At 48.9% G+C, this 13,837-nt stretch overlaps 1 protein-coding gene across 1 annotated transcript; it reads left to right on the top strand.

Annotated features, from left to right (window-relative positions):
* Positions 1 to 4,465: 4,465 nt before the first annotated feature.
* Positions 4,466 to 13,628, top strand: LOC147707662 (protein ripply2-like). The gene is made up of 6 exons (XM_086925659.1): positions 4,466 to 4,486; positions 8,828 to 8,958; positions 10,276 to 10,355; positions 11,398 to 11,409; positions 12,282 to 12,318; positions 13,460 to 13,628. Exons 1-6 carry the CDS (start codon positions 4,466 to 4,468, stop codon positions 13,626 to 13,628), a joined length of 450 nt encoding a protein of 149 aa, XP_086781785.1.
* The last annotated feature ends 209 nt before the right edge of the window (positions 13,629 to 13,837 follow it).

Here is a 13,837-nt window from a genome sequence, read left to right as displayed (position 1 = left end):
TATTACAGATCTGTAAAAAAGATGCTTACAGTCACAGGCCAGGGAGTTCATGCGCCTAGATGCCGGGATTCACAGAGCTATAGGTTGGACGCCAGGTAACACGATGCATTCGTAATCGGAGTGTGAACCAGAATTCTTCAGATGTCTCTTGTCTGGAGGTGGGCGGGAACGGGGCCGGAGACACGGAGAGCGGGAGGGGGGCGGGAACGGGGCCGGAGACACGGAGAGCGGGAGGGGGGCGGGAACGGGTCCGGAGACATGGAGAGCAGGAGAGGCAGCGGGAGGGGGGCGGGAACGGGGCCGGAGACACGGAGAGCGGGAGAGCGGGTGGGAACGGCCAAAAAATAAAAGCAAGCACTCACCTGGACTTCTTCCGGGTGCCGTCAATGCCGGAACAGATTCGGGGGCGTTCCTGAGGGCTTTTGGCTGACGTAGCGTGACGTCGCCAAAAGCCAAAAATTCTCGGGAACGCCCCCGAATCTGGTCCGGCATTGACGGACAGGCCCGTCTTCCAATGGCTAGCCTCCATTTATGGAGCTAGCCAATGAAAGACGGGGGCGTATTCCAAGCCACATATACTATACTCATTAGGTTTTTCCTAGCAGATGCGTACTTCGTACGCATTGGCTAGGCAAAACCTAAAAACCGCACCAAGCAAACATCATCAAACAGCTGCCACACTAAGCACGAGCCTGGAACCAGACAGCAGCAGGTGCATGCGCCGCTGGGCTGCAGCCAGAGAGACGTCACATGCAAGGCTGCCTGTGTGAACCCCCTGCAAAGGCAACACACCGCCCCGGGCAGGGATCACGCGAAACCTCAGCCTTTCTATCAGCTCAATGGCAAGGCGTGGGAGCTGTGTGCACCCGGGTGGGGGCTGTGTGCACAAGGGGGGGGGGGCTGTGTGTACAAGGGTGGGGCAGTGTGCACCAGGGTGGGGCAGTGTGCACCAGGGTGGGGGCTGTGTGCACCCGGGTGGGGGCTGTGTGCACCCGGGTGGGGGCTGTGTGCACCAGGGTGGGGGCTGTGTGCGCCTGGGTGGGGGCTGTGTGCACCTGGGTGGGGGCTGTGTGCACCAGGGTGGGGGCTGTGTGCACCCGGGTGGGGGCTGTGTGCACCTGGGTGGGGGCTGTGTGCACCTGTGTGGGGGCTGTGTGCACCTGGGTGGGGGCTGTGTGCACCTGGGTGGGGGCTGTGTGCACAAGGGTGGGGCAGGCAGGGCGCGGGCTCTGCAGGTGCACGTGACAGGAGACCTGGATTCACAGAAGAGTTCACAGAAACAGATGTGGGCGGGGTAGGGAAGGTTGGGGTCCTAGTCCACGTCACTGACCAGGACACCAAGGGCCTTATTTAAAGTGAAAGGGAGCATCGTGGATTGCAGGTGATGGCAGAAGCACACAGGTGAGAGAGAACAGCGCAAGTGCTGCTGGGAGAGGACCACATGGGCAGAGAAAGCGAGGGGGTAAGAAACGCACACAAGACTCACAAAAAACATTCAATTAGAAGCAGCCAAATGAGACTGACAGCAAAGGCAACCAATGGGGAGCACTGGGCGGGCTTCAAGACACCTTGCTCTGCCTAAAAGACACGCCCTAAAAGTGGGTCAAGTCATTTCACTCTGTGCAAAAGACCTTGTCATGGCCATGATGAAAAGCAAGTTAATGAGTTAATGAAATCGGTCTCCTAAGGTATAGGGTAAGCAAGCATTGGGAAATCCACTAGTTCTGACTATTTATTAATGATTGGGCTTCTTAATAGATCATGTCTGGCTATTAATAGATGGCCAATTAAACTGTTTTGTTGTATGTGTCGCTCATATCAGGAGACAACTAAGATGATGCTTCCAAGTAAAAATGGACACTGCCACTAAAAGACACAAACTGTGCATGTTCTCAAACTCTGCTGATAACCAAATAAGCCAGCAATAGCCGTGGAACATAACAGGCGACTATCTTGGCTGATCTTGAAGACAGTAAATGATCGCACACGTTTCTACAGTGTGCAAGAAAGCCATAAACTCATCCATGTACTTCTGTGACGCTATAAAGTACAATAAATGCATGTGCAAAGGTAAATAGTGAACTTCACTGTGTTTTTATAACAGTCTAAAAAGGCAGACCAACAACACACACTTCCTAAAGAAAAAAATAGAAATATATGGGAAAACATTACAAGCTGCACGTCATGTCGTAAGGACTACTAAAGGGAACATAACTGGGAAGAAGTCGCGATTACCAAAATACGAGTCCTTTTCCCCCTATAAATGCTGGATTCTATAAGATGAAAACTGCAGGGCGTGCTCCTTATCTCACAACTCGTAATGCCGATCTCGGTGCAGACAGGAGTTCGCACCGGGATCGGACATTAACGGGGCCACTCGTAAGTGCCTGTTACGTGTGTGATATTGACACTTGTTTGATGTTGCTATCTATGCAGGTGTTGTGAAGATGCATGTGTTTATTGCACTGTACCCATGAGTCCTGGAAGTAGGGGTGCAAGGGTGCTGCCACACCCCAAAATAACCTCGCAGGACTCGAATGAGCAATAAAAGTTGATTGTATCGTGCTGCATGTACTTTTGTAAGTAGAACCAAGTGATCATCTTGGTGGGGTACAGGGAGTGAGAAGGGAAAGGCGGTGGGTGGTAAATGTTTTCTATCATGCAACAATATATGTAAATTTAAAATGAAATCTATACATATCTCAAAACATAGCAGCAGCAACGAAAGCACAAATGAGGCATTTTTGTAAATCTGAGTTTGATGGAAACAAAGCATGTCATAAGATCACAACAAACTAAGGCGCTTTAGTTGTGTGGGGAGCAAATGTTAAAGATATGCTGTGCCCCGATGTCCACGCGTTCTCGTTTGCTCGCCTTGTACATGGCCGTGAATCTCCCGCGCTTGTATATTCAGGACAGACTGATCTAAAATGCACCACGTGACACTGATTAGCTTCACTTGCTCTTTATGTAACACAGATTGTTCACACTCGCTGACACTAACGGCAGCACCCCCTTCTCCCTCGCCCCTCCCCCACTCTGGAGGCTGTTGCAGCACAATTGACTGTGGATGACCCTATGTGCGATCTGGGTGTCTGCGGCGCTGACACTCTGTGTGATCTTCGTCTGACAGCGTATGATCTTGGATGAACCGGGACCTCTCCAAAGCACAGCGCTAAGAGAACCTGCAGGTCTGTCTTGCTGGGGCCTCCTCCGGCAATGCCCCAGGGTGAGCCTAGTTGTGCTCAGTGGTGCAGCAGATACTATATGAGACTCTGACACCATGTGGGACCTTGGTCTGGTGTCTGTGAATCCGCCACCGTGTCTAATCTTTACCAGGGTGCTCTGCCGCTGTGTGATCTTGGCGTCTGTTCGTGGTTTCTATGCGCGTGACACCGTGCCTAAGCTTCAGTTCTGTGCAGCTGACTCTGTGATCCTATCCTGTGGACAGTATGTGTGATCTTGGTATCTGTGCGTGGTCTTCGTCTGGCAGTGGGTGATCTAGGGCTAGGCGTTTGTAAGTCACAGTGTCCTTGTGCTTTCTATGTAGCTGACGGTATTCGTCAGTTTTGCTCTAACACTGTGTGATCTTGGTGTTTGTACCTCTGTTTCTTGGAATCTGTACATCCGGGTCTCTGGTATGAGCTCTCTGCAGCTTACAGTATTCATCAGTGAAGATGACCCACAGTGTGACCTCGGGCCTAGTGTATGAGCAGCTCACACGCTACGTTTGATCTTGGTCTGGCAGGGTGGGATCTTAAGTGTCTGTAACTCCCGCGGTATATACTCATTTCTGTGCAGCTGTCACCACCTCTCCCAGCCTGGTACCACGGCGCTAAGACAGCCCACGGATCTGACCTGCTTACAGTATCGAGGCGCTATGACAGCCCACAGATCTGACCTGCTTACAGAATCGAGGTGCTATGGCAGCACACAGATCTGACCTGCTTGCGGTACCGAGGAGCTACGACAGCCCACAGATCTGACCTGCTTGTGGTACCAAGGCGCTATGATGTGTTTGCGGTACCGAGGCGCTATGACTGCAGAGACCTCACCTGCTTGCGCAGCTCCCACAGCGGGCTCTCGTAGGGCTCCCAGTCCCGCTGGGAGGGGGTGCTCCGGTTGGCCGAGATGTCCTGGATCTCCTCCTCCAGGCGGCGCCGCCTCCAGGCCCCTCACCCTCTCCACGTAGCCGGCTAGCCGCTCGTTCAGCCCCTGCATGGCCTCCTGGTGGTTGTTGGCAGACAGCAGCGAGTCCATGCCCACCCGGAGCCCGGGCAGGGAGGCGTCCATGTTGGCCCGGAGGGAACTCAGGCGGGAGGTGGAGATGCGTAGCTCCCCGGGAGCACCATACAGACTCGAGGCGCTGGAGCGCGGCTTCTGCCGCATGGACACCTGGTAAGACATCTCCGGGTGTCTGCGGCACTCTGAGCGGGTCTGTCTCCTCTGGCACCTCCAGCGCTATATGAGGGGAGGCGGCACCCAGGTGAGCAACCATCGCCGTGAGTAAGAGCCGCCACCCAATGAGGAGCCGGGTCTGTCTGTCTCCACCCTCATGCACCTGTACGGCGTCCCCCATGCCACTGATTAATGCACATCTGGCAGGCCTTGGCCGCCTCATCCACGTGGAACACCCAAGCATCTGTCCATACTGCCCACAGACTTCGAGGCGCTACCCTGAGCTACAAACGCTCCTGTGCATCTGTACTGCATCTCACGAGCCTTGGACCCCGCTTCTTTGCATCTGCACAACCTCCGCTCGCGTTCAAGCCGCTAACCTGAGCCCGACCACTCCCCTGCACCTGTCCAGCTTCTCCCGAGAGCCTTCGAGGCGCTTGACTGAGTCAGGACGCCTCCCGTGCACCCGTCCAGCCTAGCACAAGCCCCCCTGTGGTTAGAATACGTGAAGTGCATGTTACACACAGATCACCGCAGCAGGTGCATTAGCCAGCAGCATGTTCACCTACAAAGAGCCTCTTGTTGGGGAAGCGGCTAAGTGTGAGGTGTTGGCGCTAGCCTGGGGCGCTAGCCTAGTAAGAGGCACCTTCCGGGACTCTGGTTTCCAGGAGGGGACGGCCAGGTATTGTCCGTGGAACACAATACCTTTGTTTTCCTGGAGAGGGAACCTCCTGTAGGGCGGGTTCTTTCCATGCACTGGAGCTGAGGGGGGTGTGTTTGTTGGTGTGGGGTAGGGGGGTCGTTGGAGGGGGTCTGAGGCAACGGTAACCACTGTCATGTCACCCAGGGAGGGGCTGACCCTCATCCTCGCCTCCTTTCTGATTTTTTTATTGATCGCTTTTCACTTTCTTTATTGTGTCTCTATCTCTCTGGCGTCTTGACTCGCTTTCGCTAATACTGCTCTCTTCTCTGCCCAGCAGTCCTTCTCTCGGCCCCCACTTATCGTTTTCCTCAATCTCTCCTTAGGCTAGCTACCTCCTTGCTTCATTCCACTCATGTTTCATCTTCTGCCCGCTTCTCATTCTTCCTCCCCCACCTCCAGTCCCTCTTTCCTCCCTCATTCCCTCTTCCGCCATCCCTTCCCTTCCCGCCGCCCCTCGTTCCTGTCTTCTGCCCCTCACAAATCCCCCAGTCCTTGTTTATGCTTGAGGTGAGGACCCCTTTAGAGGTGGTGAGCACGGCCGGACTGACTCACTGAGGGAAGGGGGGAGGGGGCAGTGCCACAAGATGACTTTTTCATACACCCCTCCAGGGGCGCGGCCTATGCAGATTTGCCCAGGTGAGGCTGGTCAGGTACTACCTGATTGGGCATGTGCTGGTTGCAGGTGTACCCTGGCACGCCCCGAGGATCCAGGGAGGGCCCCCCTCTCTTATAACGCCCCCCTCTCTTATAACGCCAGGCCAGCATCAGGAAACAAGCGGGAGGGGGCGGGAAAGGGGGAGGAGAGATGCAGAAGACGGCCGGAGCAGGAAGGCGGGTGCCGGCAATGCCTGCGCGAAAAAGATGCGCAGAGTTCCTGGAATTGCAACAGGTCTACTTAAGAAAAGGGAATAGAGCACACAAAAGCCCCTAATCAAGCTACTGGATCGGAGAACAGTTTAGAAGAACACTCCACAAAGACTCTATTAATGAGCGGGAGGGCGGGAGGAGGCGGGAGGGGGCGGGAAAGGGGGAGGAGAGACGCAGAAGAGGGCCGGAGCAGGAAGGCGGGTGCCGGCAATGCCGGAACAGATTCGGGGGCGTTCCCGGCTTTTGGCTGACGTCGCGTGACGTAGCCAAAAGCCAAAAATTCTCGGGAACGCCCCCGAATCTGGTCCGGCATTGACGGACAGGCCCGTCTTCCAATGGCTAGCCTCCATTTATGGAGCTAGCCAATGAAAGACGGAGGCCGTTCCTGTCTCCCGTATACTTCTCAAGAGGTTTTCGCCTGCGCGAAAAAGATGCGCAGAGCGCATCTTTTCCCCAGGCAAAACCTAAAAACTGTGAAGTGCACGATTGTCTCACCTAATATAAACCTATTTTGACTTGTACTTAGATGGTTGTCTATTTACTTACATATATACTATTGAGCGACCACCTCTGACGTATCTGTAAAACTTACCTTTTGTCCCGAAGTTGTGTCCTGAATTTTGACCTTTTGTCCTGAATTTTTGTCCTGAATTTTGACCCTTTGTCCTGAATTTTTACACTCACCGTCCTGAATTTGCACCTATGCCAGTTGGTCACCCTACTGGTAAGGAGCATAGGGGAGAAATGGGGAGATGGAGCATGAAAGTTAAGTGTGCAAGTGCTCTTTGAAAACCAAAACATGCACTTTTATGGAGTGCTACACAAGAAATTACATTTAAAAAACGCAAATTGTAGTTATTTGAAATCGGCAGCTGGAGGCTACATCATAACCATTCAAAAGAAAGGGTAAAAGCGAAGGAAGCTGTCTAATCATGAGCCAGAGTTGACTGCTTGGTATTATATGCAGAGCTGTTTATGACAAACAGCAGGAGCTGTCTGTAGTAAGACTGCAAACGTGTGCTGACACAAGCTACTCATCCCTGAAGGGGGGATACTCCCTTCTTAGTGTATCATCTGAAACAGGGGGACAAAAATCCCAACTAAAGCCTTACATTTTTCTTTAAAACAGTGATTCATACTTAAGTTAGAGCATGGGCTCCTGAAGACCAGCCTAGGGCATTCAAAAGTATGCTGATGTGAGGAAACTGTAAGAAACCCATGGAGGCCACCACATAACCCGTGGGGTAAACCAATTTAGTGCTGGATAGTATGCATCTACATAACGAATGCAGTCAAAATGATTTGAAGTATGGGAAAAATCTTGCCCCATCAGATGCACCAAAAATCTATGTTATCCTTTCATTTAATATTCTCAAATAATGTTGCCTTTTGTTCTGACTCATAGGTCAGATGTTTGTTACTGATCACTCTCCTATGTGCGGCCTTTAAGGACCTCAATTCAACACTATTTTTCGTGTTACCGCCCGGAGCCAGGATCCCTTACTGCAGTCCTTAAGATTTTCTTACTGGCCCTAGCTGACTTGTCAAAACTAGTATGTCGCCCATTCTAGGACCACCTTTTATTGAAGCAATGGAACCACCTCTGCTCACCTGGCACAAAGATTCACTGACCAGCAAATGTACACTTAGGAAAGATCTAGCTGACAGCAGCCACTGAGGGACCATAAATGATGGCTCAGAAAGAAATAGATCAGGGGGGCCCTACTAGTGCACCTTCCAGTTCCATGAGCCACAAAGAATGAGGACTTGCCATAGAACACATGATCCACTTCCACAGGAAAGTCTTGTTGGAACTGGTCAGAGACTTTCTATTAAAACAAAAGAAAATGTACTGATAAGATGGTGAAAATAGGCTTATCGGAACTATATTGGGAAATTGCTTGTCCCTGGCCGTTCTGATAATACAACAGTAATAATTACATCACTGTGTAAACCTGGCAAAGTTCAGTAGAGTGGGGCACTAATTTCAATTAAAGGCTGAAGACCCTGTTATACCATCAGCGTACCCGGCCTTTCAGTGTCATACATCATGTGCTGAAACCTGCAATGTTCCAGGGATGACATTAAAACAGCAAAGTTCAGGCTATACAAATATCACTGTATACATTTGTGTACTTCGTACAAAGATTTTGAGCAAACATAACTTTTAAAATGAATTCAGAATCTCGACTAATTCTCTAAATAAAAAAACACGTTTTTGAAAAATTGATTCGATCCATGAATTGTCAAAGGCGACAATATTATTGGCAACTCTTTAGTTTCACACCTTTGCAGCTGTTGCACGTGAAGACGCCTCCCGTGCATGTTTTTCTTTGGATTAAACAAATTAGGTTATGACTAAGTATGATGACAGTTGTAGAAAACCCGCTGTTTTCATGAGATATAATGTCTAGGTAACCAATGAACAAGTCAACCTTTATCAAAACCAACCCCGCAGCAGGGTGTCCTGTCCCCTGCGCTCATTTGTGATCCTGCTCAGTAACTTAGCCATTTAATAAACTAACAGGGGTGGGGGCTCCTGTGTGTCTGCTTGGGTGTGATTGACACCTTCTGGCGCATGTGTCCGCGCGCCATTTGGAACAGCACGCGCTCAGGGATAGTGTTTACACTGACGCCTCTCGGCCTGTGTGTGTGTCTGGGGGCAGCAGGGTCGGAGGCAGGGATATAAAGAGGCCAGCGCAGGCCTGAAGGGTCAGAGCATCTCCGGACACATTCAGAGCAGGAGCTACAGTAGCAGAAGAAGAAACAGATATAACAGAAGGAACCACAACAGCAAGGCCTGAAGCGAAGCCCAAAAGCACCAGGGACAAGGGACAGCGGCATCTGGATTGACAACAGCACCAGAACCGCAGCCCGAACCACGACAGGAGCATGAAGAAGCCGAGGCTCTCCTCCCGCCCGGTGCCGGCCCGGAGGGGCCTCTACTGCCAGCAGCCGGTGGGACCCGCAGCAGCAGCAGACAGGCCGCGGTGAGTCAAAGGGTGAAAGGAGGAGCAGAGACGCTGAGGTAGAGAACAGACTACAATGTGTGTGCCCCATACCCGTTAGACTGGCTGTCCTGTTCGTGCCGCACACAAACCCCACTGACTGGCTCTCACACCGAATCCACAAACACACCCGTTTGGGGTTCCCTGGAGTTTGCTGTTGCTCCCGGCATTATTTGCATACTTTCAGTGAGTTCGCTTCTGTTTTAATGTGTTCTCAACCACATTGTTAATAATGACTCGGAGTCACCTCTTTATCCAACCGACCCCAGACGTGTAGAAAGGCTCACACTGTTAAATGTTTTCAAATACTATCTCTTTGAATGCTGACAGCGACAAAGCTATGATATTATAGTTCCCAGAACTGCTGTGAAAGCTAATTGTGACTATTAGAACAAACAGTTGAGAAACTGAAACGCTGTCGGAACTGTTCAGTCTACATAGCGCCAACAGACAATGTTTGGCTTGAACACTTTCCGTTTCCCAGCTAGTAACTTTGGTTAACTTTGGGCCCAATAAGCCCAGGCTGTTATAAACATATCCCGTCGCTTCGAGGCCTGCCCGTCCCCGGCGCGTGGCATTTGCAGCACACGTGCACTCTGGGCATGGTGTACAGTACAATCTGTGAGCCCTGCCTGGGGCAGCTCCAGGTGAAGTAGGGAAATGTTGCTGGTTTGTCTGAATAGTTCTGAATCCTTGTGAGGTGGTCTGGGGTTTTGCTGGATGTGCATAGAAAGCATACTGTTCAACTCTTCCTTCCTGGCATAGGCAGGGAGGAAGCCTTACAAATTTAGCACCGCTTGTGGAATATGTATCCCCTCCGTGCGTTTTTAGTCGGTACAAAGTGCAGTGAGTGTTTCACCCCTATCAGGTGTATACAATAAATACCATATCGCTTTGGTGAATAGTGGTGTTTGAAAAGTGATATAAAGTGACTACACCCATCCCTCACGCTGGTTAATGGTCGGTTTAATACACGTTCTGTGAATAATTATCGCCTGAAAAAACAGAGAGGGGACTGTGTCCATATATACGCACACCCTCAACAGTTAGTCTGATTTGGACTTTGGGAAAGATAAGTGTCATTCGAAAATGTTTGAGTGAAACAAAGCGATGCACGCGCCATTGATGGCTTCGAACCTTTCGTTAATGGCACCAAGTGGAAGCAGCCTGCACTTGTGTGTGAGGGGGGGGGGGGGTGGTATTTTCACACGGAGAACGTTTGTTACATCTCCAGCTTGCTTCACGTCACCTGCAGAGGCGAACGCACCGGATTCCTATTAATTATTCCTGTTGTTTCAGATCGCAATGCTTCTGGAGGCCGTGGCTGTCCAGCAGGAGGGACTCAGAGCGAGTACAGTCCGGAAAAAGACAGCTGGTGAGTGACCGAAAATACCAACTACAGTGATTCTGGGCAAATCACTTAATCGCCCCATGCCTAAAATGAATGTGTGTCCTCATGTAATGTAACTGGTGCTATGTAAAGCGCTCTGATACCCGAATCGGTACGGGTCGTTCGCGCTATATAAAACTCTGCAAAAAAAAAAAGATGGTTTTTGACAAAAAAAACAAATCTTTTAAATAAAGATACATTTTAGATAAAAGTATCGATGCATGTCTTCAAACGAGAGAGACGTACCATTGCCTCAGTCCGATACAATTATTCAGAAGGGCATTTATTAGCTGTAGAGCGGCCTCCAGTCCACAGGTCGGCAGAGGCACCGGCCATAATTAAGGGATCCCCGACTAACGGACGGGTATCTCTATACCTCAGAGCATCCACAAGTGTAGTAAACACTGAAGGCACGGCAGTTTGGTTGGGGTGAGCGGGCAAGTAGGCACCTCTGCGGGGTTTGTTTCAGTGGGAGGGGGGGGGGGGGGGGGTCAATTGTTCTTGAGCAAAATGGAAACCGCCTGTTTTCCTTGCCCCGAACCTCCATACTTTGTAGGAGAGACAGGAAATCCAGCGGGGTTCACCTTCACCCCTTCCCGCTAGACTTTAGTGGTGACCTGGCAGTCCATTCGTGGACAAGCCACCATGTCAGGGATTTTCAGGGGCAGAGCCAGCTCACGCTTTGCTGGTGGAAATCTCGCCCCACCTCTAAATGAGAGGTGAGTACTACGAAGTTTCCTCACGGAGAATCTGGAGCTATCTAGGGCCGGCCCTAAATCGGATCGACGGGGACAGCCCCCGGGGCGGGAAAAATCTTTTGTTTGTTGTGGGGCCGGGGTCGTTGCGTGTGGCGGCCTGAGGTGTGAGGAAGTTGGCGGGTGCTAACAAGTAAGTTGATGTACATTAAGGGCTGATGGCAAAGTCTTTAATGGGACCCGATTGAGTCCAAGTCGGATGGACGGGCTACAGTTTGCATGACATTAAGTCAGGCAGCTCCCCGCTGCTGTGCCCTTCGGAATATTGGTGTCCAGGGCCGGGGCCCAGTCCGCCAATGCCCAAGGCCAGTCCTGGTGCCATCCATCCCCAACCTCTGAATGAGATCGTCAGTAACTAAACACACTGAAGAAAGGGGGAAGTGATGTTTGCTATAAGAAGGTGCGCACTGCCATGTATGAGGGGAAGTTAGCCTACAAAGACAGTATATATATATATATATATATATATATATATATATATATATATATACTAAAAAAACTTTTATTTAGTTTTAATGAATATTACAATACTGTTTCCGAACATTAACAATGAAAAAAAGTTATTCCTAAAGTTTTTAATTAATGGTTTTGCGCGTATAATACATTTCTAAAGTACATATTAAAAAATAATTAAAAAATATCCAAGAGCTCTATTTTTTTAATAACACAGTAACACTTTGTCGGTTATATTGTATGTTTAAATCACTGCCTAGTGATTGGCTCAGCTCCTTTACTTGTGTAATTTAACCATCAAAACGATAGCCAATCCATTAAATAGTCCGTCCTCTGCTGATACAATCAAAAGCATCCTATACCTGAATGCTCCCAATTTCTTTGAAATCAGAGCATCAAACTGTTTCTGCAACTACAATTTCTTCAAATCTTACTATAATTTATGGGGTTTAAAACCAAGGCATGCAGTTTCTATAATGTAATGAACATTGGGTGGACGTCGTTCTAGTTTTGTGTGGCAATAACCCCAATTGTTGTCAGAACTTCTTTAATAAAGATGAGGGGTGGGGGATATGGGAGGGGTGGGGGCGGGGGTGAGTTAATCCCCAGTACCGGTGAAAACACAGTCACACTGTTCTCTGTTTTCATTGATCTTAGCCACCTGTTTACCATATGCTGTATCTTTGTCCTGCAGATTGATAGTACAGTCATCGGAAAACATGGCCGCTACACTCACCCAGTCAAGTAAGTTGTGAAATGTCTTTTAGCATACTACTGTAATATTTACTGGTTTGAACTCACACACGAATATTTGGTATTCGGCATTACTTTCTGGGCCATTTGATATGACTAGAGTAATCTCTTTAATAACAGTAAAGTTTTCTGGAATCGGCTGCACTGTCAATTCATTTCACCAATTTGAAGACATATGCAGCTGGTAAATGAGTACCAAGTATACAGTGAACTCTGTTTCTAAAACTAGGGATGGATAACACACACTACACCTTTGACCGAGCAACTTGGCATCAGGGACTGCAGCATTTTTCACCAGTAATTTCATCAATTAAACAGTGTGAAATATTATTGTCTATTGGTGCAAAAACCCTCTTGCACTTGTCGCTCAGTGCAAATACTCTTTTTCAAAAGTTGGTTAGTGAAAATGCTGTTATAAAATTAAATAAACAACATGTCATCATTGCTAGGCCTTTGATGAAATACATGTACTGGGGCCTTAGCTGATTAAATAGCAATTCGAATTACCTGATAATCTACAACCATTAACTTTAGAATTTTCTGGTAACGACTTCAATTTCGCTAACAAAAGAACTTTAATTATTAGATATAGCAGGATTTATGCCAGCAGGACATTCAGAAGAGGTGACCTTGCAGGCATAGAGCTGTTTGCCCAGTATGATTACCCCATCTTCCCGTAACATTATTCGAGAGTTAATCCCATACAAGGGGTGGGGAGTGGAATGATCGAGGCCTGGTTTGTCTGGTAAGTTTTGATCACCACAAGCTTCAGTTAGTGAGCATTCACAAACTTGCATCTGACTCTTCCCACTCTGTGAATGTTTGCACATTTATACCAGGAAAGAGCTGGGAAGTGGAACAGAAAATCCCCTGACCTGATGGGGCATAAGGGAAGGGGTGTAGGGGGGGAAAAGAAAAAATGTGCTATTGCATAGTGGCGCTACTGTTCCCCAGTGTGGAATTGTATTCTGCAAATAATTCCACATCAACAAACTATCAACTGTAACTAGTGTTGTGTCCAGAGGTACTGCTGGGAAGTTTTGTCAATTGTATTGAATTATATTTTAAAATCAATGTTCTAAATTACATGAAACAAGAAACTAAACAAAGTTATACTGCTCCTTTTTTTCAGATTATTTTGGCCAAAGTCTAAGTGCTTTGACCACTTGAGTGAAGCAGGAGAAGCTCTTTTGACAAGCTTCCCTGTTCAGGCCACCATCTCCTTCTATGAAGAGTCTGATTCAGAGAGTGAAGATGACAGAGATGACGAGAGCCACGATTCTGGCATTGACTCTGAATGAAACCACTCAACTATGAGTTTGTTTAGTGCTTTACATTGTGTAGAAGGTGTGGAAGGACTCTGCGTACTGATTGATACAAAGCAATCAGGGAATTCATATTCTCAAAAAGTGACTATTCTTGTAATAACTGCTACTTTGTGGCCTATGCCTTGTGTGTGGGATCTAGTTATCCTCAAGGAGCGTGGACTCCTTACTCTACTGTCGAACGG

Source organism: Lissotriton vulgaris, chromosome 6 (assembly GCF_964263255.1).
Source record: "Lissotriton vulgaris chromosome 6, aLisVul1.2, whole genome shotgun sequence".
Classification (NCBI taxonomy): domain Eukaryota; kingdom Metazoa; phylum Chordata; class Amphibia; order Caudata; family Salamandridae; genus Lissotriton; species Lissotriton vulgaris.
The sequence above is the reverse complement of the archived record's forward strand: the minus strand, read 5'-3'. Positions and strand labels throughout refer to the sequence as shown.